The sequence below is a fragment of the Mesocricetus auratus genome, unplaced genomic scaffold, assembly GCF_017639785.1.
Source record: "Mesocricetus auratus isolate SY011 unplaced genomic scaffold, BCM_Maur_2.0 Super-Scaffold_100009, whole genome shotgun sequence".
NCBI classification, from domain to species: Eukaryota; Metazoa; Chordata; class Mammalia; order Rodentia; family Cricetidae; genus Mesocricetus; species Mesocricetus auratus.
This window is the reverse complement of record NW_024429193.1, coordinates 38538476-38565871: the sequence shown is the minus strand read 5'-3', so window position 1 is coordinate 38565871 and position 27396 is coordinate 38538476. Positions and strand designations below refer to the sequence as shown.

The window sequence follows — 27396 nt, the reverse complement described above, 5'->3', positions numbered from 1 at the left end:
AAAATACACTACAAACTTTCCTACAGGCATGTCTTATGGGGGCAAGTCTTCAACTGAGAGTCGCCCTATCCAAATGACTCTAACTTGTATCCTGCTGTCAGAATACTAGCCAGCACAGTCAAGATGGAAAGATGAGGTGCTTGATGAAAATGGTGGATGGGAGATGTATCTGTTTTCTTTGGTACTTTCTAAGACTGTATGCTGATAAACAAATGTATATCTTACCCTTAAGATAAGGTACATTTTAGAGATGTCACAGAGGTTAGAACAACATATGTGGATACACGTATATAGGTAGGTGCTAAAAGAAAGGAATGGTTGGTTAGTTGGCTATAGCTATATAAGTAAATGTTTCAGTATGGATAGTAATTGATCACAAATTGAATAATTCATAGGTCATTTTCAGTAATCTCTAGTGAATGACTACCCTAGCCACTATTTTTGGCCAGATTAACAGTATTAGGTCTGAGTTCTTGCCGGTGGAACAACTCCTAACAACAATCAGAAAACTGTTGTTTACCCCATGACACATTCCTATAATGAATGCACCAATCAATGGGTTATCAGAGATAGTCTTGAAGCTGAGTATGACTATTTGAGGAAATGGTTAGAAGAAATAGAATATATAAACAAAAATTCTGGAAAACATTTCCTTCCAAAGAGAGGTATATCCGTTCACTACCCTTACCAAATATAGTAATTCATTCCCATGAATTGACTGTTTTCATTATTCAACAGAAGTGTTTTCCTTTTGTGTTTAGCTACTCAGATTGCCCATATACTGGATGTGTGTGTGAGAGAGAGAGAAAGAGAAAGAGAGACAGAGGAGAGAAACCAACTTGTCATAACTTTCAGAGTCTCATGCTGAAAACATGAACGCCCCAGTTAAATACACTTCTTACTAATTATGCCTCACATAATCAGAGGAAAGAGACGTGCTAACTATTGACTGCTTTTGTTTAAGGTGAGAGATATAAAGTATGAGGACATAGTAATACTTCTTGGAATTAAAACTGAAAGCATGCAAATATAAACCTCCATTATCCTCAAATCAATTATTCTGTGTTTGTGAAACAAAAGAAGATAATGTGTCTAAGGATCAAAATATCAAACCAATGTTTCAGATAGCTAGCTTAATCCCACAGTGATAGACATGTCAGATATTATAATATTTAACATATTTCTTCATGCGGAAAATGATAGGATTTCAGAAGTCAGGCTTTAAGGGCATGAGCTATAATCTCATTACTGTCTTTCCTAAATCAATCACTACACCATGGATATTAACTCCATCCAAAGCACACTAGATGTGGGAATTTTGCCTTGTGATGTGAGAAAAAAAAAGTTCTGTAACTCATTACTGGCCAAAAAACAATCAAACAAGAGAAAACAATCAGTTAAAGTATGAGTGGCTCCATTATGGCCAAGTACACTACATACATATTCCAATGAGATCTACACAGCAAAGAAAGAGGACTTTCTCATTCACAGGTCATACCTTGATAAGGAACACAAAATAAATGGGAGTAATTTATAAAAAATTGTTTAAAACAATTCAATTGCAAGTTAAAGAATTATATGATTCGTTAACATATAACAGTTTCAAAATTTAAATAGTGATCTTGAAGGTGTATCCAATTTGTAGACCACAGGACGTATATAACCTAGGATGACTATGAATGTGAATGGACACATTTTGTAACTGACAGTTTCATATCATAATGTCAAAGGTATGAACATGCATAGAAGTTAAACATTTTATAGGCAAGACTTAAATATAAACCATAAGGAATTCAGTTTCATTAAATTTACCTTGTTATAGTTTACTTTAACCCAATTCATATTTATTGATAGACGTAAAGTCTGTAGTATAGTGATTGGTTGATGGGATGGTGATGCCTTATTTGGTTCATACTTTTAAAGCATGATAATTGGTACTCAATCGTTCCCCAGTCTCAAAATTCTCTAAGGTATTTATTTTTGTGTAATTAGGATGTTTAAAACACACACAACATCATTTTACTCCTAGGTCTCCATGGAGTCACTTATCATAGAATTTAGTTTGTATAAAGGCATCGAGGTACAAAATTCCTAAGTAGACAGGTGCCTTTCTTCCTGAATCAGGCACACTGTCTTACATACATACCTGCCACGCCTTCCTGATAACTAGCACTTCGTAATTCTTATCTCTGTGGGGTCTCAAAAGAGCTCTGTATAGAAGGTGCATCCCCATGGACAGAAAGCAAGCAGGCTGGCCCCAGGACACTGCAGTCACAGGTTATGTTCAATAATGGGGTTTGGAAGCAAACCAGAGTTACTGCATGATTAGTATTTCTTGAGTGAAAGAATAGAAGAATGGATGAGGAATTGTTTGAGAGGTTTAAAAAAGTGTTTTTCTCACTGGTCTCATTGAAGAATTTGTCTCATGGTCCGAGTGCAAAATAAGCTTTAAATATCAATGGCTGCATATCTAGTAAGAGCAGAGAGAAAGCACTTGTTCCACAATTGAGGTGGCTTAAAAGGCATGAATTGAAGAACAGAGCATTTTGAATGTCAGTATGTACACAAACATACAGAATAACAAAACTGATCTGCTACCTTGGATTACTTGGAGTAAATTGATATGGTAATGAACTTATTTAAAATACAACATGATTCTTGGTTGTAAGGCAAAACTGGACTGACTTGGATATATGTGTGATGCTGAACATCAAATATTAAAGAATCCAGACGCAAAAGAATACAGCAAATTTTCCTTAGCCTCTATGGCTCCATTTTATCTATGGTAGTATATTTTATCTCCATCAAATTGTACAACTATATACTAAACTTAATTATATTGTCATATGAATTCCTTAACATATGTGGCTATGTGTGGAGAGTAGTAGTTTAGAGTAATACACATGTTGGATTTGATACTATGCGTTCAGCAATTGCTAATATTATCTTCAGAGAATTCTGAGGTACAAATCCCTTTCAGTTATCCTTAGTAACTGAAATAGAATTCAGTAATAATTGCTATCATAATTCACATCTCCAAACTGGGAGCACTAGGTGACAATGAAAAATGTTCAGTGTGGCTGTAGTTAATGGTAGTTTGAATATCAAGAAAATGTAGGAGAAGTGGAGTTGATTCTTACATATGGAAAGATGTCAGTGGATTCAAACAATAATTAAGGAGTAAAGAAGATAAAATAAGATTTAGGAGTTACCATAAAGAGCAAACAAGCTAAAAATAATTCAATTCAAAAGAAAAGTATTCAATGTGGATTTCTGTAGATTCTGGTGTAGTTTAACTTAAAGATGTGCTCTTATTATGAATGATGAGAGGATAATTTTTTTCATTTGGTAACACTATCTTGATGTCATTTTGTTTGTTTTAAAGATTTGTTTTTATTTTACACATATAAATGTTTTGTCTGTGTGTATTTATGTGCAATACAGTCATGTGGTACCTATGGAGGTCAGAGAAGAATGTTGGATCTCCAGAAAATGGACTTAGAGATAGATGGTTTTGAGGCACCATGTCAGTTGTGGGAAAAGAACCCAGGTCCTCTGCAAGAGCAGCAAGTACTACTAACCACTGATCCATCTCTCCAGCCTTTACTTTAGTATCTTTATTTTCCTTCAGGGATCTACACTCTATGTGGTGATTTAATAAACGATGCGATGAATTAAGTCTTCAAAGCTGTGCTGGCTGACTCTGTTGAAAAGGAGAGTCTATTCCCAACTTTAGTCGAATGATAGCTATTGTTTGGATGTGTAGGCTTCCTTTTCTTGTTCTACTTTCATTGTGATAAGAGCTGAGCGTGCACAGCAATCCAGGCAGACCCACTCAACACCACCCATCACTGAAGAGTGATGGAGGAGACATGTCCTACATGATTCCACACTAAAATCTGACACAGGAAGATGAGAAATTCTTTTACTAGAAATTTCTACTGCCTATGGAGCTAATTGGTCAAGCTTCCACAAACTGCAGCTGCAGCAATGACCAAAGAATGGCTCTCCCAGGAGCCTGTTGGTTTATGAACTCTAGGGCTGCTGTACTCTTTTTAAAGCTGTATTTATGTCCATAGGGAGGCAGAGCCATCAACAGTACTGTCTTTGAAGATGCGAAAGGGCAATCACCATTCTTCAGCTTCACATGTTGAGCTGGGCTTGCCCAATTTACCTCTAGACTCACATGAAAGGCATGAGGTACTGTGCCTCTATATGGTTCTTTTATTATTATTATTTCTTGGTGCAGGCTGTTATTGAGATCTGAATCCAGGAGGAACTCAATTTCTAAAGGACAGATGCAAGGAAAGGGGCACCAGGGGCTTCCCCTGCAGAGTACAGCCCTTTGAGCAATCAACCCAGACCATCCTTGGTTAAGTCACATGGTCACCACCATGCAATAGAGATCTGTCCCTTAGGCACTTCTGAGTGGTAGTTGAATTGGTAACCTATTACCCGTCGTGTTTTGGGGGACTGATAATGTTATTCTAATTGGCCAAATGTGGTTTGGATCTCAGTAAGATATATTTTACACACTCTCTTTAGTTGGACTTGGATTAAAAAATTAATTAGACAAAGAACAGCCCTGGACTGACATTGAAAAATGGATGTACAAGCTCCATGAAGCACTTTCTTGATTGGGCAGGAGGGAATTCCTGTGCTTTGAATTTGTCAGATATGCTATAATTTAAGAGGTTAAATAAGAAGACAAAGTGACTGACAAAGAAAACCAGGATATACTGAAATAAAACAGGGTAAGTCACTCCCATACTGGTTAGAATTTATTAATGCATCATGATTAGGAATTTTTTAAATATTTAATAAGTCACACTGCTTTTCCATCAGGCTTTCATCCTGAGTTGGACCTTTAAAAAGCCACATCTGTGTAGCTGTTCGTTGTTATTTTCCCTCTAAACCAATTTGCTGTGGCCAGAACATAGAAAAGTAAATTCAAAGCCAGATTTCTTAATAGAACGACATTTGAACAACTATTTTACTTAGTGATCCAGTGCAGTTTCGTAGCAAAGCTGATATAAGCTTTCTCCTTTTGGGGGAAAGAAGACGGTATTCTGCTGAATGCTAGAATTTTATCACTTTGGGAGGGGGGAGCTGCTTGAGAGACCTAAGAATATAAAAGCATTTGAGATCTCAGAAGGAGTTTAAATCAATGCACTACCACAGTTACTGAGCAGATGAAAGAGCCTGCTGTCTCAATTGCCAAGAATCTACTTAGAAACTCTCACTTTGATTTCTTCACATCGTCTGCTACATTACTGCTAAATGCAATATAGAGGGACATCACGACTTTGATGTTGTACAGCTCCAACAAATGGAAACTAATACGATAGAACAACGAAGAGTGCTGGTTTTATGTGAATATACAAATATATCTCCATCCAGCTCACTGATAATATGTATCTCCAGGGGCTGTCTTTTTACCTATATTTTCATAAAATTATAATTTGGTATTTTTATTCATGAATTCCAGTAAGCAATGTCATGTTTATGTAGTGCCAGAAGCTCACGGGGGGATATTGTTATTCAGATTATTACTTCAACAATGTGTATTGTTCACCATTTTTAAAAGTATGTTTGTCTGTACTGGTCAGCCTTCAACTCCGAGTGAGGAATTACTAATTGTGTGCCACTGGAAATTTGGTATTATTAATCAGTGGATAGGGATAGGTGGAACTGAAGATTGCACTACCTCCCCACAACAAAGATCTGTTTTGAGTTTCAGTAGTAAACATTCAAGTGTGTCATACAAATACGGAGACTTCTAAAAGATAAATATCTGTGACTTTCTGTCATTATTGATCAATGCATTTGGAATCATTTTGCAATAAGAAATTTCTCATGAGAAGTACTAATAAGCACTTTTCTGCATATGCAAAACCTCTGTGACATTAAAGAACCCACAAGAATATCTGTAGAAATCAACAGGACATCACACTTCCCAGCTATTTTAGTTACTTTTCTATTGCTGCGATAAGACACTGTGGTAGATACAGCAGCCAATGAAAGAAAGAGTTTATTTGGTGCTTGCACTTTCAGAAGGTTAGAGTCCATGGCCGTCTTGGTAGAGAGCATGGTAGCAGGTGGGAGGACATGGCGCTGGAACAATAACTGAGATCTCTCATCTTTAGACACAACCAGGAGATGGAGAAAGCTAAGTCAAAATGGCCCGAGTCTTTTGACAGCTCAGAGCCCATCCCTGCCCCTTGTTTTACACTTCCTCTAGCAAGGCCATACCTCCTAATCCTTCCCAAACAGTTCTATCATCTGGGAATTGAGTATTCAAATATATGATCCTGTAGGCATCATCTCATCCAAACATCACATCATTCTTTGATGTGTAGACACCAGAGGTAATAGCACAGAGGAAGCAGCTTTGGACAGGGTGGGAGCCAGCCCTGCTCCTAATGAGCTGTGTGACCAGGGACAGAGCCTTTAACTTTTCTGTACTCTGAATCTAGAAAACACAGAAACTAGATGTGCAAGAGTAAAACAAAAAAAAATTAATGCCCTTTGATATTATTTTGAGCATATTTTTGGAAAATAAATCATAACCTAAATATTTGTGATTTATTAACATCATACTTTGGAAGCTAAAGCACTCAGTAAAGTATTTCAGATTTTTGACATCGTTTAAACAGTAACCTAATCTATCTATCAAAATAGATTAGTGAAGATGGATCATTTTGTTCCCGAGAATTCTTTAAAGATTGACTAGATGCTTGTCTGTGGTTAATGTACTAATATAAAAGAAGAACTAGTTCCCAGCACCCACATCAAGCTCTTCATAAATACTTGTAACTACAATTCCTGGACCTTAAACACCATCTTTCTCACCTCTTCAACACCTGCAAACATATGTACATGTCAACACACAGGCAAGCACACAATTAAATCTCTTAAAATCTTTTTTAAAAGTAAATTGTTGATGCTTTTTAATCCATGGGTGGACAGTGTTAATGGAAAGATATTGGAATCCTTGGTAGCTATGTAACAGTTTGTAGATAGTGACTTGAGAACCATCATTGCATTTACGTTCTCATTTGAATATATTTACTCTCTGATATTAATTTTACTCCTGAACTGATAGGAATGTTGAGAATAGAAAACATGTATCTTACTAGCAGGATGCCAGAAGACATGGGTTGCTAAGATCTGGGTGGTAGTTTGTCTGCCTTGGCAATAAGAAATAAAAAGAAGATAATTATGATCATATGTTTATCTGAGTTGTGTCTCACAGGTCAAGATCTTCATTTTAGAACTTCAGCACATTTCAAACTCTCATTTGAAAAATATGCTGTTCCCTTACACCAAACCCAAGCAGGTCTCTGGGTGCTCAGATTTTTACAAAGTGTTCCTTTGCTTGATTACTTACTTGAGATTATACTCTGGAATTAGGTTTAATAGCTTCTGAAAAAAAAATTGTCTTGAATACTTAAAAAGAAACCGGGGTTTTGGAAGAATTGTTTTGTTTTGTTTTTCCATTTGACCATTGCTAGGTACTTTAAATTATGTACTACTGAACTTGCACCAGTGCAGGCTAGTACCATCTGTTAGTCTGACCTCAGTTTCTACACGCACCAATAAAAGACAGGTAAATGTTTTCGATATAACCCCCAAGTGAGAATTGTGTACCACACATACATTGACTGACCAATACAAAAGCTTTATTGTTTTTTTTTTTCTTAATGAAAGTAAAAACAAGGGTTACAACTTTCTTCTATGACACTGAACCAAACATTTTTAAATTTAAAAATTGCATCCTGTCTAATCCATGCTTAATTTACTAAACAGAAGCTATTATTTTAAATACTTCAGCATATTGCCTATAGTTTTCTATGGGCAAAATGTTTAACTCTTTGATGTGAAGAAGGCTAGCAAACATGCATCTAAGAATTCCTTTGAACTCAAGCAGTCTGCTCTGGTTTTATATATTGCTCTTCTGTTTGATTGTGTTGGTTTTTGTCTTAAGAAAGGGTCCTGTGTAACCCAGGACAGCACTCCCTCCCTGTGTGTCAGAGACTGGGCTCGAACCATTGATTCTTTTGCCTCTGCCTCACAAGTGTTTGACTTTACATACATGTGCCATGTGCCTGCCTTCTTTGGGTATGCTCTTCTCCATTTTACTTATCATGCCACAAAGTTACATCTGACTTTAAGAAGTGGTTCGCATCCATTCTCTTTCCATTTTTAAGGGAGGACTGTTGCCTCTTCCTCTGCCTAAATGAGTTTTTTTCTGACTACTGAAAGAAATTGACATGGAAAGGACATTTTTAAGACACAAATATCCATCAACACATAATTGACTATTGACTTAATTTCACATAATGAGGAATTATAGGATAGAAATAGGCCCTTAAAGGCACTTCAGGTATTTGCGCATAGCTTTTCCACAGATGGGTCTTTGGTAAAGTGTGTCTTCACTCAGAGTAAAAATCTAGGGCACCATGTCAGCACCCTAGAGGAAGCTGTTGATGCAGATCAAGCTTTATGACATACCTCAAACCACATTACACAGGCAGCTACCACCTGCCTCCTAGATACTCACACAGGGCGGTTCCCACTGAGGATCTTACAGCCCCTATTTAAAAGAGCTCACTATAGGAACAAGCTCACATAGAAAAGTAATTGACAGTGGCAATGATCATCATAATAATGGTACCTGACACCCTGCTGTGAGGAAACAGACACCAGCCTTAGCCAGTAAGAATTACACTAAATAAAGATACACCAGCCTCAGTCACTAAGAATTATACTAAAGAATGATACACCATCCTTAACCAATTATACTAAACAAACATGTGAACAGCCATTAATCAAAGTTGCTAAACAAACAATTAAAAGGTGTCATATAAAATAAACCTATTTAGGCAGAATGGCTATACATTGGCATATTAATCATTTGGCCTCCTTGGAGTGTAAAGTTGACACCAAGAGCACACTCCTGAGCACTTTCAATTTCTGAAGCCACTGCCTACAGCTGAAGCTCAGGTCCTAATGATAAATCCTAAGGTTTATTTTCTCATACATAGCATTATGTAATCAGAAAATTATTCTTGTCTCTTCAATCACAGTTTCTTATAAATAACATTTCTCTTAAGGGCTGTGAAGATGTTAATATAATAGGGAAAGACAGAAAATATGATTGTTGAAAAGAAATTTGCTTTGCAGGCCATGTTTTAGATGTAGATGATATTGACACCTTTACTAGTACTCCAAACTAGTCCAAGTGTGGTCCAACAGCATCCTAGAAACTTGCCACCAATGAATGCACTAATTCCAGTATCCCACTAAGAACCTGTGTGATCTTTATTTTAATGATATCCCCAAATGGGTTCATGTGTATTAAGCTTTTTTTAATACACCAGATTTTTGTTCATGCCAAGAAAGTACCAACCACTGAGTTATAGCCCAAACTTAAAAATTTTAAAGAAAATATTAACATGCAAAATTTCTGGTATTAGAAAAAAACCCTCAAGAGAAATAGTATGTTCAATCTTATTGGACAGTAAAAATGGAATAGATCACTTAAGAAATGAAGATGAGTAGGGTGACTTTTGCCATGTTCTTTAACACTTCAGAGATACCAAGTCTGCACTCTCATTACTCACATCTTGGCTGATGTTACCCTATACAAATGCTATGCTTCTGGATTAAAAGCTGTTGTATTTTTCTTTCTGAAAGAAAAATCTAGAATGACTAAGGTTGTATTTTATTTTTCATTCCTTTGTAAAATAGCTCTAGAATTCTTTTACCAAAAAGTATCACCATACCACACAGTATATGACATGATGCAATTTTCAAAAAATCAAATTTCTTATGCACATGTGCTGAGATTATCCTTCTTAACTATGTATTTTATACTATAAAAATAGAATCTTAGCATGACCAAAGAAAATTAGAGGAAGTATTAGTTGCTTTCTACAGCCACAAAAAACAATGTCACAAGAAAATGTGTAGAGGAAATTGTGATGCTCTCAAAATTGTCGTGAAAACAAAAATATCATTAGTGTTGAGAAACTTCATTAACACTCTGCCCAAGAATTAGAATCTTCTATTTTCCCTACCTTATAGAAACAAATCACATTTCAACATTGGAAATTAGGACCTTTCATTTCTGCTTTTGGGGGGGTCTGATTTATCATTATTTCATTCTTACTATGCAATCTAGAAAACAAATGAAAAGATTGATCACTTTTATCCATCAGCATGGATTTTAAGGTAGCCATATTGGGTTTGAAGATCAAATGTTTTTAAACACGTTTGTCTATCATTATCACTTTAAAATGGCTTTTCCTTTGTGTCTGTTTATATCTACCTCACTTTTGACCACATGAGTCCTGTGCAGTCATGAGTCTTACATTACCACAGATTCCATGTAGTCACCAGTCCTGTGTGACAATGAGTAAGTTTCCACACCACATGTTATCTTCAGTCCCTAATTTGACCTTTCTAAGATCCCATTTCCTTATCTACAAATATATGGTTAAAAAATAATTTGTCTTGTTAGGGTTTTTTGAAGACTAAATGATATAATTAGTTAAAAGCTGTTGACCAGTGAGTCAAGCCTATTTTAACTCCTCTCACATTAAATATTATATTGGTTTCATCTTATTGCACTGTCATAAAGGCCATCTTAACCAAGTTCAGAGCACAGAAGTCATTCCGTCCTGTTGTAAAATAGAAAATGACTACATCCTCATAAAACATAACTTAAAAAATAAAATACAGAGCAAAAACATTGTTCCCCAGATGTCTTTTGCCCTAACAGAAGCTAAATGTCCTGTAAGTACAGAAAGTTCCTGTACCTTAGGTTCTCATTCCTCATCCATTCCTTAGCCCCCAAAGCAAAGTAGCTTCTGGCCTAGGCAAAGCCTCTTTCCTGTGCATGCAAGCATCTCTACTGTTGTTCCAATGGCTAAATCTAGGGATCATGTCTCTGCTTTGAGTTTCCTGAGGACTTTCTGCAGCACTTGACTTAAGCCCCTCCATCTTTTCTGCTTAGTGTCCTTTATGACCTACTTCCTTAGCCTTCCTTGGAAGCTTTGGAGTGTTACAAGAACCACAAAGATTCCCACAACATTGAAGAGTCCAAGCTTGGCTGCCTTTTACACAGGCATCAAGGACACTCTGTACTGTTAGCTGTGTAGATTATCTTTCCTGCCCTGCCCTGCCCTGCCCCACCCCACCCTGCCCTGCCCTGCCCTCCTCTGCCCTGCCCTTCGTCTCCCCTCCTCTCCTTTTCCCTCTTCCTATACAGTCTCCCTCTCCTACTCTTCCACTTCTTCCCATTCTTCATTCCCCATTCTGGAACATCTTTACTCTAAACCAGTTTACTATTCCAGTTACCAAGTACTGTCAGTCATATGTATTATAGTAAAGATTATTGAGTCAGTGGCCTGGAAGGCTTTAGAAGACCTTGAAATAGAATCTTATTCATTCACCCATTTGGGTGAGTTTTAATTCATATTTGATCTAATTCCTTTATCTCAGCTACCATTGCTAGTACCTTCATATCCGCAGCTCACTCTTGTCATGGATTCTTCACTAATTATTTAAACTGATCAGAGAAGGATACTGCACCTCTCGAGGTTCCCCGGCATCTCCAATGTCTCTCTCCACTTGCCTCCCACTCCTATTCCCATCCAGCGATTGCTCTGCTCCGCTCATAACAGATCCGGGACATGAGCATTTATTAAATGACTGAAGGTGATGTCTGTCTGGAGAGAGGGCTCTCGGTCTGATGTTCTGCCATTCCATCTTCCCTAGGTATGCAGCGCTGTTCAAAATCAGGACTTCACTGTGATTGAAGATTACTGCACTGGCCTCAAAGCCCTGCTTTATCTGAAGAGCATTGAGGAGTTAGCCGACTGGGATGGGCAGAGTCCAGCCACTGTGAGTCATCAGAAAGGGAAACCAGTTCCACGTATTGCTGAGCTCATAGGACAGGTATGTGCTGGTCTCTCTTGTGTTGACCATGGAGAACTCCGCTTGGATTCATTTCTCTTTCAGGTCGTTTGCTTTGTCATACCTCCCCCAGGTATTGAAGACAGTGCCTCTTAAATGTTGGGGTTTTTTTTGTTTTGTTTTTTACAGTAGAATCATTCTGAAGCAGGCTTGATTACAGCTATACAGGAGATCTCTGAGTTACCTTCTGATAAAACACAAGGTCATATAAAAGAAAAAGATTGAAGTTTGTAATGCGAAGTACCTATAAATTCTCACTGACAATACTGATGGCTAGCATTATTTCCAGTGGGGATATGGGGGTTTCTTTATTTTTTTAACAAGCTCTGGAGATTATAACATTGCCTTTCTATTTTCAAGACAATCAAATCACTGGAGTCCTGAATAATATGATGCCATTTTTAAAATTAAAATCTAATCAGTATCTTTTGTAACTGCCTCTGCCGTGTGGTTAAACCTGGGCGCCAAAGGTTGCAGCCTAACTTTCTCTCTAACTGCTGTTTGCTGAGAAATATATACTACATTTACATTTTGTATAATACAGTGATTTGAGCAACTCTTTTCTAAAACAACCGCCAGCATTTCGCCTTTGTGTTGCCTTTGTATTATTCTAAATAGACAACCATTGTCAGAAGATATTTCTTGAGTCCTGAATGAGGGGAGAAAAAAATTATAATTCTTAGTCTTTTCAGCTTGTCACTACATCAATAATTAACTTTAAAAAAGAGAGAGAGGCAGTATGAAAAGATTCTTTAAGGAAGCATTTAATAATTCACATGAGTTTTAACTTGAAACAGGTCACATGAAAAAGAATGGAAAACAAAAACCCTGGGTATGCTGCCTTGGATGATGGTGAGAGGCTCAGCAAGACTGAGGAATACAACATGTAACTGGGCAGTGTTCTTGAAAAATATCACTGTCCTTAGCCTAACAGATAGCCAAAAATAAAGAATTCTTAAAGAATAATATGAGTGATTGCATGTTCAGTAATGAGAAAGAGGGAAAGAAATAAAATCTACAAAGTGGGTTCCAGGAAAATATCATGATGAATGACTCCATGAGTGGCAATCAAACAGAAAGGCTGTGACATTAATATTTATAATATTGTAATTAGAAGACAGTGCCTAAGCAGCATTATTAGTGTAACTAATCATATTATCATAGACTGAGTCTTCAGTATTCAGAGAGTGTTCTTGCCTTTATCAATGATAAGCAATACCCTAAGGATTGCTTATAACTAAAAACTCACAGATAACATGAAACACATTCAGTGTAAAAATATCTATCTAAAAGAAAGTGTTTCTTACTTGGTAGTATATGACCATCTATAAACTTTGGTATGTGACATATGAGCTGAATGTAAGCAACCGCTCTGTGCTATGATGTTCTGTCTTTTAAAAGGTATTCAACTTCGTCACTCCATTTCCATATTCAAAGGAATGGTGGATCAGGAAGAGGACATCTGTGTCTGTGGCATGAATGGAAATAGATTTTCTAATAGTTTATATATAATTTGGACTTTGTTTTGGTAAGCCCAGCATTCAGCAAGATCATTAGTATAATTTTCAACATTATCAATTATTTAAAAAGTTGCAAATCATTTCACAAATATAAAATGAGAATCAAGAGGATGGTCTAGTAATAGATTCTCTGGTGCAAGTTAGTATGACTACAACAATAGGAGACAGCCCCTGTAGGTTAATGGTCTGACTAGTGAATCTAAGTACTCTAGACTCACACATTTCAGATGGCTTCCTGTCTATTTCTCCTTAACGTTGTTTCTCTCTCTCTCTCTCTCTCTCTCTCTCTCTCTCTCTCTCTCTCTCTCTCTCTCTCTCTCTCTCTCTCTCTCTCTCTCTCTCTGTGTGTGTGTGTGTGTGTGTGGGTGTGTACGTGGGTGTTTGTGTATAAGCAACTTACCTTACCTTAGTGTTCCTATGCCATAGGGAAAATGAGAAAACGTATAGATCCTGCTCAGAAAAACCTATCAGAATTAGCTGGGTCTCATTTGAAAAGTACAAACGATATTCCCCATAAACTGTCTCTTTCATAAGCCATGCTAGACTGAATTAGAGTACCCACTGTAAAGGAAAGAAAACAACTGTAATGCAGAGTTTGGTAATGGAAAAAGTGAAGCTATATTACCTTAGCTAGGCAAAGAATTTGGCTAAGTGAGGTGTGCTGTTTTGCCAAGGCATTGATAAACTCAGTGGTAGTATTTGGTGTTTGATGGTATGCGAAATATGAAAAATGATGGGATTATTTGGGGGGAACCATAAAAGAAACTGGGCAGTCTAATAACTGAGCATCAAAGTCTGTGATCAGAAATACACAGAACTAAATATCCTTGCTGTTCATTGTTGGAGAGCAGAACAGGACTACTGAGCAGGCCCTAATGTGCCAGGGAAGGGGAACAGTTACAGGCCACACCTCCAGTGAAGTCGGGGCTCCGTGCATCTCACTTGCTGTTCCCTACCTCTGGAACAGCTTTCCAATTGTACAGGGAAAACTTCTTAAAGATTACCATCTTCTCCCTTTGTGTTTGATTTCTACACCAGAACCAGTGTCTGCTTTTTCCCCTAGAACCTGAGTCCCAATAGACATCACACAAATGAATTTTACATCTGGTAACTGTGCTGGACAGACCTCTGTCTTATCCATCTTCATATCTTAGCACAGGCATAATGGTTGTTGATTCAGCAATTGGGTAAATGTGGGAATGCGGTGTGGGGCCAGGATGTAACTGGTTGCCGTCATGCTCATCTGGCTATCACTCCATCTATTACATTATAAATAAAGAATAGGGAAGAAAATGACCTTGAAATGCCCTCCATTGGCTCATGTGTTTGGACATTTGGTCCTCTGTTTGTGGCATTATTATGGAAGACTGTGGAACATGTATGACATGGAGACTCACTGGGGAATCTTTATGTCCTAGGTATACTTCCTGTGCGCTGTTTCCTAAATGTGGTGATTTGAATGAGAATGGCCTCCCTAGGTTTATATATCAGAATTCTGGGTCACCAGACAGTAGAACCATAGTAGAGGGATTAGAAGGTGTGTCGGTATTGGAATAGGTATGGTCTTATTGGAGAAAGTCTATCACTCATGTGGCCTCCAGGCCCAGTATCTCCCTCTGTGCCTGTGGATCACTATGTTACTCTCAACCAGAGCTCCAGGACCATGTGTAGGCCGTGCTCCATGCATGAATATGGAGTAAATCTCTGAAACTGTGAACAAGTCCCCAGTTAAATGTTTCCTTTTGTAAGAGGTGCCTTGGCCCTGGTGTCTCTTCATAGCACTAGAACAGTGATAAGACATTGAGTGTGAATACAGTTTGAGCAACCAGTTCCCTGCTTTTTCCACCAAGCCTTCCCTGCCATGACAGAGTGTACCCTTCTGACACCATCTGCCAAAATAAGCCTTTTCTTATTCTATTGCCTGGGTATTTCAATCACGACAATGAAAAAGCAGTGAAGGCAAACCCATAAGTCTCGTTTTATAAGTCTCCTTTACTAAAATGAGATGGAAGCAAGCCAGAAGAAATAATGAAGTAGGGCCGTAAGCAACTGTTATGCTTTCCTGGCACAGTAAACGTGCCAAAGTTACGATAAACATCTTGAGGGCCCAGATCTATATACCAGTGTCCATAACATTTTCCATCATGTAGGACAGTAGGAGAGTAGTTGTCTTATTTGGGATTTCTGTTGCTGTGAAGAGACACCAGGACCAAAGCAACTCTTATAAAGGAAAACACTTAATTGGGGCTGGCCTATAGTTCATTATCATCGTATCAGGAAGCACGACAATATGCAGACAGACATGGTGCTGGAGAAGTAGCTAACAGTTCAACATATATACATATGCAGGGAGCAGGAAGAGAGGGCCACTGGGCCTGGCTTAAGCATTTGAAACCCCATAGCCACCCCCAGTGGCACACTTCCTATACCAAGGTCACACCTCCTAAAGGTGCCATTTCTCTACAAGGCCATGAGGACTGTTTTTATTCAAACCACCACAGTGATTCAATTGCTGGATGAATGCAATGCTCACTCACTTATTTTAATATGTACTTTGTGTTTCATTTTCTTCATGAAACCATTTAAGGGTTTCCTTTCTCAATGGGAAAATAAAATCACTTCCTCTGTCCTTCTAGAGACCTTTGCTCACACAATTAGTAAGCTTTCCATATCCTCTCCTCTCGTGTCTCCTTGTCCATTGCTGCAACTCGTTACAAGCATTTTAAAACTGCATACCAGATCTGCTTTTTCCAAGAATTTCCAAGCACCTAGGGCAATGCTACATGTTTATAGAATTAAACTACACAAATTACCGGTGGTATTCTTATTTAGAAGGAAAAGAGAAAGCCAATTTGTAATTAAAATTCCAGCTTGGTCTTTCAGGAATAGCAGGCATTTATAAGGAAAGAGTAAACGTGCCAAATTACTTTCAGCAGGTATTAAAGCGTGATGAAATACATATCAGCGATATTAATAAGTGAACCTAATCTGCGCTCATTAAGGAGCTCTCATTAGGATGAGATCAGAAATGCTGCTGTGGAACCTGTAGAGCAGCTTTGAGGGCGAGGCTTTGTTTTGAAGGTAGACACCAAAGATGGAGGCACCTGGCCACCTACATCCTTCTGTTGTTTTAAAATCAAAAGTAACATGCTCTGATGATATGGACGCATGAGGGGGACCTTGACGAATCCCAAGGCGGGTGAGGGACAAACATGCCAGGCAGACAGAACTTACTTGGGAAGTTTTATTAGGGAAAGGGAGAGAAAGAGAGAGGGAGGGAGGCAGGCAGGGAGGGAGGGAGGGAGGGAAGGAGGGAGAGGCAGAGAGGCAAAGATCTGCCTGCCTCTTCAGAGGAGAAGTGGAAAAGAGAGAGCTGTAGTGGGCGAAACTTGTCTCTTAAAGGGACCTTTTGCCCATGTGTACGGAAACAGGGTACTGTCTCCCATGGGCACAGGAGTGATTCACAGGTGCCCAAGGGGTGGGACCAAGGCTTGCCTGGATGCTAACATAACATGGTGTCAGACCGTCATGAGGGGAATCTGGTTATTTTATATGGTGATGACTGTCAGGTTTCCAAAGACAGGAATATATATATATATATATGTATATAGTCAGTAGCATAGTCATGACAGAAGTTTCAGTGATGGTAGCCACCAGAAGACTTATTTCTAAGTTGTGGCTTTAAAGTTTTATTTCCTTTGGACTGTGATTGTAGCTCAGTGGGAAAGGGCTTGTGTAGTGACCACAAATCCCTTTATCCAGCCCTTAGCATTAAAAAATATATTTGCTTTATTTATATTATTTTCTTTAATTTCTATTTCCTCTCACAGGTATAGAATTTTCATACAGAAAAAAAGATATTTTTAAATGGAATATTTGATAAATGAATAGATACATTTACCATGACCCTGATTCAACTACAGTGTAGAATATAACCACACCTAGGGATGTTCATATGTGCTCCCCAGCCATCATCTCTTTGCCACCTCCACCAGAAACAAACACCATCTAGTTTCTATGCACTGAGATTAGTTTGCTCATGTACTTTTCCATTTCAAACAGAAGTCCACAGAATGTGTGTGGGAGGGTCTGTGTATGACAACTCTCAGTCACTGAGGTGTTTATTATTGGTAAATAGCATCCTGATTTATAAATATGCTCTAATTTGCTTATTCATTCAAAACAGAAGTTTGATGTTTGTCATGGTATTTAAAATGCATTCTTATACAACTTGTTTTTGTGCTTAATTATTTCCATATATCTTGTATAATATGTAGGCATCGAATGTCATGGCCAATAAGTGGCTACATGCTTTACATATAACATTTAAACATATGTTCAAAGTAGTTGAAACCTTTTACATCCTCAAAACTTGTAAGTGTATAAATTTAGTTTTACATTCAATACATTTGATATTCTGTCATTTTTATTTGAGCTATTTGTGAATAATTAGCAATATTGTTATTTTAATTTTTATACCTGGTAATAAATGGTGTTACACTCTTAATGTCTTAATGTATACTTTTTTCAGTGAAATGTTGGGTTAATCTGTCTTTCCTTTTATTAAACTGAAACTTACCAGTTTTAATGTATTGGATATAAGGCATTAGACCCCTAAAAATTATTTGACAAAACCCAACATCCATTCATAATGATAACTCTGGGCAATCTACAGATATTCTGCAGCTAGCATAGTAATTAACATTGGAAGAATAAATTGTTTCTTTTAGGGTCAACAACTGATCAGGAGTTCTTTTTACTCTATTTTGTGATAGTAGGGGTGAAATAAATACTTGAAGAAAATAATAGAAGAAATGAATGGTGTGCAGTGTTAAAGGAAGTGCTAAAACTGTTCTGTTTTCAGTATGAAGACTGTTCAGATAAAAATACCAAACAATTATAGAGATGTGATTAACATAATAAGTGAACTTGGCAAAGTTTCATGACACAAAAGCAGCATGCAGAAGTCAGTTATTTTTATGTGAATAACTGTGAAGAAAACCAATAGAAATCAAATCAAATGACACAGCAAGAACTATAAACTATTTTAGACCAAATTAAAATATATCCACTATCATCTCAGTGACTGTGACAATGGATTGATGAAGCAAAACTAAAGAAGTCTTAAATCATTGGTGAAATGTGCAAAGATGTCAAGCCTTTAAAATTGATCTGCCTAAACATTACGATCCCACTCAAAATTCTAACATATATTTTTAAAGTTGACAGGTGGATTTCAAAATGTACATTGGATTTGAGAGAGCTAGAATAGCCAAAATAATTCACAAAATATGACAAAGTTAGAAAACTTTGACTATCCGCCTTCATGGTCTTTTAGGTGATTCATAAATGTGCAGTCAAGAAAGCAAGGTTTGGTGTTTGGATAGACAACTTGATCAATAGGACTAATAGAAAGACTAGAAACAGAACCATACATACACACTGAATTGCATCGTCAGTTCAGTAGAGAAAGTACAATCTAACCAAGAATTCTGTTAATGAAACTCATGCTATACACACACACACAAGCATATTGTAGATATAAAAATAAACATCCAATACAATACAGAATTTTAGAGCAAATTTAGGTTCATGACAGAACTGAGCTGAGAACAAGACATGATGTATCCTATCCCTGTGACTGTAAATTTTAAGATTTTAATTGATTCATTTTATTTTAGCATATAAATGTTTTACCTGCATGTGTGTATATCTATCACATGTGTACACTGCCCAAAGACATCAGAAGAGGGAGTCAGAGTCCCTGGAATTACAGCTACCGTGGTAACTGAACCTGGTAACTGAACAGGCCGAGAGACGTTTCAGCAGTATTCTTATATGTCTATAAGAATACCACTGAACCATTTCTCAGCCTGTAAGTTTTTGAAGAAAACAAAATAAATAAATGATGAAAGAGAGAAAGAAAGAAAGAAGGAAAGCAGGAAGGAAGGGAGGGAGGAAGGGAAGGGAATGAAAGGGAAAAATGCAATGTCCTTGGTTTTAACAGCAAGTAAAGATTTCTTGAACCACATACAAAATCCACTACCCATACAAGAAAAATACTGATGCTAAGGTTCATTACAAACTAACTTCTACTCATCATCTGATTACAAAATCAGAATTCAAATCACAGAATGGGTGGAAGGGGATAGTCTGAACATTTGATTCTCATGAGAAATTTTAATCAGAAAAAAATATGTTCAATCAGTAGTTCATAAAGACCCATAAGAATGAAGAATCTGCCATGAAGAACTTGTTAGTGGGACCTTGTAGCTTTGATGGCTTTGTAAACACAAATTTTGGAACTTTTTGTTTTCTTCCTCCAATGACCATTTTCATACCTCACCAGTGAAGCAGAAACAGGGGTGGGGTGAGGAGATGAAAGCTAATCCCCTTACACTTACAGTTTTGAGATCCTTGTCCATAATGACTTCTTCAAGTGCAGCTCTGGGCACAAGGTTCATTTCCCTTGCACTGCCAGATGGTCTCACTCTATTGTTAGAAAGTTCCAGATGACATTATATTTCTATCTGTTCCTTAGGCAATGATTGAAATGAAAACATTATTATTGGACTGATTTTGTCTGGCTGTACACAAATTGCATGAGCTCAAGTTGTAATTTGCTGTTTATTTGTCTGAGTCCTAGGACAAGGAAATAAAAAAGTACTAGTCCTAGAAATAAAGTCCCCAAACCCCAGAATTACCAGATCTGAGTGCACTGCCAGGATGTGAGGGACCTTCTTCTACAGCATCCTAGGGTTTGAGTCATTTCTGAGGTAGTGTGTAAGAATACTCAGGGCCCTAGAAGAGTCGTGTAGATACCTGTTTTATAAAGAACAAGTAGGGAAAGGTGGTATTGAAATAAATTCTATAATTGACTTGCAATTGTGAGCTTCAGCTCATCTTCCTGGCATTTAGCAACCTCATTCAATAGTCAGTGAGATACAATGAAGAGCAATACTGCAGAGATACTTGAAGTCTGTCTGGCAGGTTTGAATTCAAGTTGAGAATTTGGAGCCTTACTACTCTGTGAGCCTGGACCATGGACATGAGTCCCTTAGGCTCTGCTCACATTTGAAAAAGGCCAAAGCAGGTGATGTTACCTCTTTCACAGGCTCTTTAGGAAGATCAGATATTATGTGTCCTGAGTGTCTAGCATACAAGAAGCAAATAATACACTAGTTAACATTATAATTTATAATATACAGTGGTATGATAGATTGATTAACTTATTTCAGGATATTGCTGACTATGTCCTTATCTAAAATAGGGGTAACAATGGAGAAATATAAGTATTTGAGAGATGCATTGATTTATTTCGTCATTTGTATAGGTTTTCAAACAGTACTTCTGTCTTATTTTTATGTTTTATTAACTTTCTGTGATAACATGATCTTAATGACTTATTTTATCTGTCCAGAGGCTTACATATTTTTCCCTTTGAAGCATACTCTTTGATAAAATACTTCTCAATTATTTGTGAGTATTCACTTTCTAAGCACAATGGAAACACAGTAGCTAATTCTGGGTCACGAGCAGCTCATCATCATTCCTAAAACAATCAGAAGGGAGGGGCATTACCTCTGCTGTCAGAACAGAACAGGCATACCTGAATCCAACACAAATCGCATAGGAGAGGCACTGGTACAAGTCCTTCACTTCTAGGAAGGGTCATTTTGCGTTGCTTTTTGTCAGCATCTGAAGTGCTATAACCACAGCTTCATTCCCCCTGAACCAGGGACAAGCTGATGTCACTTCACATAGCGGGTATGATACAGTGGTTCTCAACCTTCCTGATGCTGAGACCCTTTAATGCAGTTCCTTGTGTTGTGGTGACCCCAGCCATAAAATTATTTTGTTGCTGTTTTGTAATTGTAATTTTGCTGGTGATAGGAATCATAATGGAAATATCTGATATGCAGGGTATCTAGTATGCAACCACAAAGGGGTCATGACCCACAGGATGACAGCTACTGACCTAGTTTCTGCCAGGAACTCTGCATCTCAGGAGGCCCGTGTGCAAGACCCCTGTGAAGAGAGGTAAAGCAAGAAGTGTTATCAGTTGTTGATTGTGTGGACTTGACACAGGGTGAGATGTTGCAGAAGACAGTTTTCCACTCTCAACTGTGAATGGAATAGTACCAGGTCAGCTGGCCCAGAGAGTCCACAGCAACGTGGTTTTGAAATTGTAATCACTTTCTGCAGTCAATCATCGTGTGCCCGAAGCAAGATGTTTTGTGCTCACATCTCCACAGCTCCTTTCCTTTGTCCAATACACGTATGAGAAAATGTGGTGCCTTGTTTCTCCTTACCATCTAAAATTGATATCTAATTACCAACCACAGTGTAATTATTTCCTTTGTCATCCATGAAAGTAAGTGGTTAACTGTAATTTCTCATACTTCATCAAATATAACTACTTTAATCAGAATGTACCTTATTAATATTAATTATATACTTAGAACCTGTGCAAAATGCATTTCATCTTCATCACAACTTACATTAATTCTGATGTGACTTTTAAATACCAGAAAAAATAGGATTTTTCTTATTTGGTGTAGAGATTGGGAATGCAGTTAATATGAACAGGTAAATTACTATTTGAGTTCATATTAGAGCGATTAATTAATCCCTAGCATTTGTAACTCTGAGCTGTAGCCATAAGCTACACGAGGAAAACATGATCCTGCTCTGTATCATCTGTTGACATTTATAAAGGAAATATGAGAATGAAGAATAATTTTCAGGTAGTTATAGAAGTCAAAAGTGCTTTCTTGATAAGTGAGACTCAATGGAAATTTCAACTATTGTTGAGTTTCTGCTGATCTGTCTTAGCCTCAGATTTGAAAATAAATTATATCTTCTTCTATTACAAATGAAAACTGTGATAGTAGTTTATAAAAAAATCCACCAGAACAAAACAAAATTGTGTTTAATTTTGATATTAAAAATAATATGGCTGATCTGGGCAGGGTGGCTTGTCTCTCTAATCACAAACCTAGGGAGGTGAGATGGGAAGATTGCCCTGAGTTTAAAGCTAGCCTAAACTAGTGTGACACCCTGAATCAAACAAAACAAAGTTAGATGTCATAATTGTTATGAAACAGGTTTGTTCAATTTTAAGGAAGACAAGCCCAGTATCTTTAGTGCATTGAATGATTGGCATCTCACATTTGAACAAATAAATTTGTGTAATCAACTGAAATAGTCTTACTCCTCTTGGGGAACCTGATTACTTTGAATTCTTGCCTATACTCCCTCAGTTAGTCATGTGATTCCCCAATACCCAAATTTATGTAATCCTGGAAATAAAGGCTGTTAGTGCAGTAGTGCTGTGCTTTGTAGTCGTGGACTACCTAATGAAAATGTGTCTGAGGTGGTGGAACTACAGCCTACACAAAGAATGGATGTGACCACCGCTGCTCAGAGCCTTTGATTTGCAGCTCCAGGCACTGTTTGTGAAGTTCCCTAGCAGACTCAAGGTGCTCAGAAGGCTTTGGTCCCAGCCCTCACACCTTGTAGCCACAGTGGCCTGGAAGTTCACCAGCAAACAAAGAGGCCACCCTTTGAAGATTTGCCACAGTCAACCTTTAAAACACTCCCCATGTCTTCCCTGCTTATAACCTTATCTCAAAGTATAATAGCCTTCTCTCAGGTCTTCTACTGTGGGCTATTCTTCACAGTCTCACGCAGCTCCAGAGTGCCCCCTGATCGTTTTCTGACCCTCATTCTGGCCATCCTTCAAACCCCAACTGTTACCAAGTATTTTTTTCATATTTAATGGATGTTCAAAGTGAAACCAAACAAAACAACCAAGTCATTTCAGGAGGATAAGGTCATCCCAGTCCTACACCATTCCATCATCACTAAGTTAAACAATAAGTTGGAGAAGCCCCTTGTGCTTATACTTTTGCATTTGTGGTAGACATTGCAACTTTCCAATCCTTGGATTAGGTGTTTGGTACTGTGATCAAATCCCCGACAAGAAGGAATTTCCGGAAGATTTACCTTGGCTGATAGTTTGAGGGGATACAGCCTATGATGACACAGAAGACATGGCAGCAGAAATGTGAGGCAGTAGACACCTCCCACCCCCCAAGCACCACACACAAACACACACACACACACACACACACACACACACACACACACACACACACAGAGTCTCCTGGAAGGAATGTTTCAATTTGTGGAAAACTGCTACACAACAGCATTCTTTCACTTACTTCTTATATCTGAATCAAGAGACTCCAAAAAAATAACATATCAACTCAGGATAACTGAGAGAATGAAGAAGGTCAGAATTCTCTGCCTGTCACAGTCAGGTTCTAGCATACAACTGCTCTATTCCGTGTCTCTCATTCTTCTTTTGCTTTTCTGTCTTCAACCACCAAAACTGGATTTCCAGCCAGCCCACTCCCCATCCTGCTCAAGCTGTACATGGTAGAGTTACCAGATATTTAATAGGCACCAGTTAAGCAAACATCTCTGGTACTCATCTTAGTAGATGGGTGTTACATGCTGTACTTAACAGTTGACCACACCTGCGTATTTAAGTCTCTGATATTGAAGCTCTCCTTCTTCTTGGTTTCTTCATCATAGAATTGGAACTTCATATGTCCAAGGATTACAAATATTATCACATTTTGAAGCTACCAAACAAGAGTATGAAAATTTGACAAAACATTATTTGTAATTGTACATTTTGTTCACCATTGTCAATATGTATAAAAGAGCATAAATAAGGGAGACTTTGAAAAGGTTTTTTCAAAAAACCTGAACCAAAAAACTATAGTATGAATGGGATCAATGCCCCAGACCAAGGTATAAAACACAGCCAAGGGATAAAGGCAATTTGTATTTGTACAGAGAACTTTTCATTTATTGTTTTCTTTCCTTTTCCTTTCTTTTCTTTTCTTTTGAGATTGTGTAGCCCAGGCTGGTCTCAAACTTATGACAACTCTTCTGCCTCAGCTTCCTGAGTTCTTGAGTTACAGACATGAGCACCACACCCAACCAAGAGAAAATTCTTCAAATTAATCCTTTATGACATTCTCCCATGCACTACTTCTTTTTTCTTGTCCCTTGTATACCTATGTCCCCATGTCTTATCCCTGGTTCTCACATGGCTACATGTTTTCCTCTGACCCATGAAGCCAAGTTTACTCCTCATTTTGTTAGCTCCCAAGTCTGTCCTCTGATCAATGGACCTCTTTTTCTTCTGTTTGGCTTTCTGATGGACTTTGCCACTCAATAGCCCAGGTCAGTGCTCTTTCTACATCCTAGGAATAAAAAAACAATAGTAGCAATTATCCCCGACAATTACATAAGTACTTCATAATTTCCAAAGCACTTTGGCATACATTATCTCACCAGCTGCTTCCTTAATGTAATAGCAGCAGTGGGCAAAAACCATGTCACTGATGACAGCTCTTTTCTGACCTTGGTCTCCCAGCCCCACCTACTGAAAACACCAGAACAGCTGGATGAGAGCTGATTAGATGTTGGAAGCTGACCTTGTGTGGGGACCAGGGGCATGTGACAGCAATAGTTGCCACCTCCACCTTCTCCATCTCCAAGGGGGTAGTGCAACCAGCCAGAGAGTCCGTGGTGGGTTGTGGGAGGCTGTGCCGAGCTGTAGCAGGACTTCTGAACTGCAGAGGCACAGGCTGAGGGTGGCCGGCATCAGCTTGTGGGAGGTTAAGCTTATCCGCTCTCTGCCTCAAACCCCCACACTGCTCTGATTTCTCATTTCTTCCATGCATTAGCCATCATTTTGAAAGTTTCAGTAGGTTAATTAAATTCCTCTAGTGTTGATGCTAAGAAAGCTGAAACATTTTCAACTGAGACTGACACTACTCAAGACACAGGCTTCAGTGATGTTTGTTCAGTAACACTCCAATATGTCACAGGATTGCTGAGAGAACATCTGAGAGCTATAATGAGCTAAAAGTCAAGTACAAGGGAAAATGTGTTCCAGACTGCTGCAGATGTTCTCAAATCAAATCATACTTCTCTGAAATGCCATATAGAATATTCAGCTGTTGTAAGATGCAGCATGAAAGAACAGTCCCATTGATTTGCACTGTGCTTAACATTTTTCCTTTAGCCTAAATCATGTGGAATACAATGGCTTTGTTTTCTCATTTCTGTCAATTAATAACAGAAGCATTTGATTCTGAAAGATGGCATGAATGATTTTCCTTAACTGAAAGGAATGCATTCACTGATTACAGCAGGACTCATAGCCTGGAGGAGACATCGGTTGAATAAGAGACAGAAGGTAGAGAGGATAGATGATCTATGTGGTCTCTTCCGTTTCCCTTTGGCACCCAAATCAGAGCAGATCTGCGTTGCATTGATTCACGAAGATTCTGAGTAGTCTCTCTGTGATATTATGTTGCTGGTGGTTGCTTCTCCACTTACCCACAGCCCTGAAAATCAAAAGGAAGCTTAGCAGATGGAGGACAAGGAAATGTTTATGTCCCTTCACCTTTTCTTATCAGCAGCTTGGAGTCAGACCATCACTCAGCTTTTCTTACAAACTCTCATAGTTCCAGTATCCTGCTCTGTGATTTAAATGTTATCTTCTTGAGTAAATGACATGGCCATGTAGAAATTGACAACTCAAATTACCAAAACGGGTCTAAAAAGTGCTTAGGTGACATTAGAAAGTTCAGCAGAAATCTTAATTTTATATTTATTAGAAATACTAAAATTAATAAGACTGACAATACTAAATGTTGGCAAAAATACAGAGCAATGAAAACCATCGTAGCTTGCTAAATAATGCATAGAATGACACATTAAACATTCTTTTTTAAAATTTTTGTTTGTTTGGTTGGTTGGTTAGTTGGTTGGTTGGTTTTTCAAGCCAGGGTTTCTCTGTGTAACCACACTGCTGTCCAGAAACTAGCTCTGTAGACGAGGTTGTCCTCAAACTCACAGAGATTTGCCTGCTTCTGCCTCCCAAGTGCCGGGACTAAAGGCATGCACCACCACCACCCAGGCACATTAAACACTCTATGAACTAGTTTCTTTTCATACACAATATTGTACTCTATACTTCTAGGCATTTCTTCAAGAAAAATACGAGTAAATAATCAGAGTTTTAAGACAGAAGCCAAGGACATTTGCTGAGAGAGTTTGTATATTATATAAGACAGGGAAGATAGAACCACAAAAGGTCAACAATATGGCTGCCTAAAGCAGAGTTGAACAATGACAAGATCAGTTGACATATCAAAGTGGATGGAGGCGATCTCAAAAGACCCCATCCCTAGATAAAGAGTTACAGGTAATTAATGACTGCTGAGACAGAAAGAAAACTAGTCTGCCCCAGGGATGAGACCCCTAATCAGTTACCCAATACCAGGCAGTCAGCCTTAAGAACATATACATATGAGCAACAGGGAATGGACTCAGTAGGCTATATTTATATATTCCCATGTATGTGTACATGCATCAATAATAAAGACAGAACATGCAAAGAAAACATGAGAATATAAGATAAAAAAATTCAGACACAAAAGAACATAATAAACAATTTCATTTAATGTGGATTTTAAGAGTAAAAGAAGTCTATGCTATTTGAAATCATAACAAGGCTATCCTTGTGATGAGAACCACCAGAGGACACACAAAGGGATTTTCCAAAGTATACTTTTATTCTCTTGGTGGTGAAAGTTGGCTAGACACACATATTTGTGTAAATTCCTCTAATTGTATATGTAGGAGTCTGCACATTTCACTATATACATAGGCATGTATAAATATAATAAGGTAATTTTCTTTAAAGAAAAGCAAAATGATTTACTCTGAAACCAGAGGGCCACAACTTCATAAGATTTATAGACAAAATAAGACATATTATTTAAGAACAACTAAAAAGACA

The 27396-nt window shown here is 37.9% G+C and overlaps 1 protein-coding gene across 1 annotated transcript in view; it reads left to right on the top strand.

The window, feature by feature from the left end:
* The window catches only part of Dpyd (dihydropyrimidine dehydrogenase), an 819213-nt gene that overhangs the window by 692764 nt on the left and 99053 nt on the right, over positions 1-27396 (top strand). The window contains exon 20 of the mRNA XM_040751969.1: positions 11785-11964. Coding sequence (XP_040607903.1) covers positions 11785-11964 — 180 coding nt within the window. The remainder of the gene's footprint in view (positions 1-11784; positions 11965-27396) is intronic.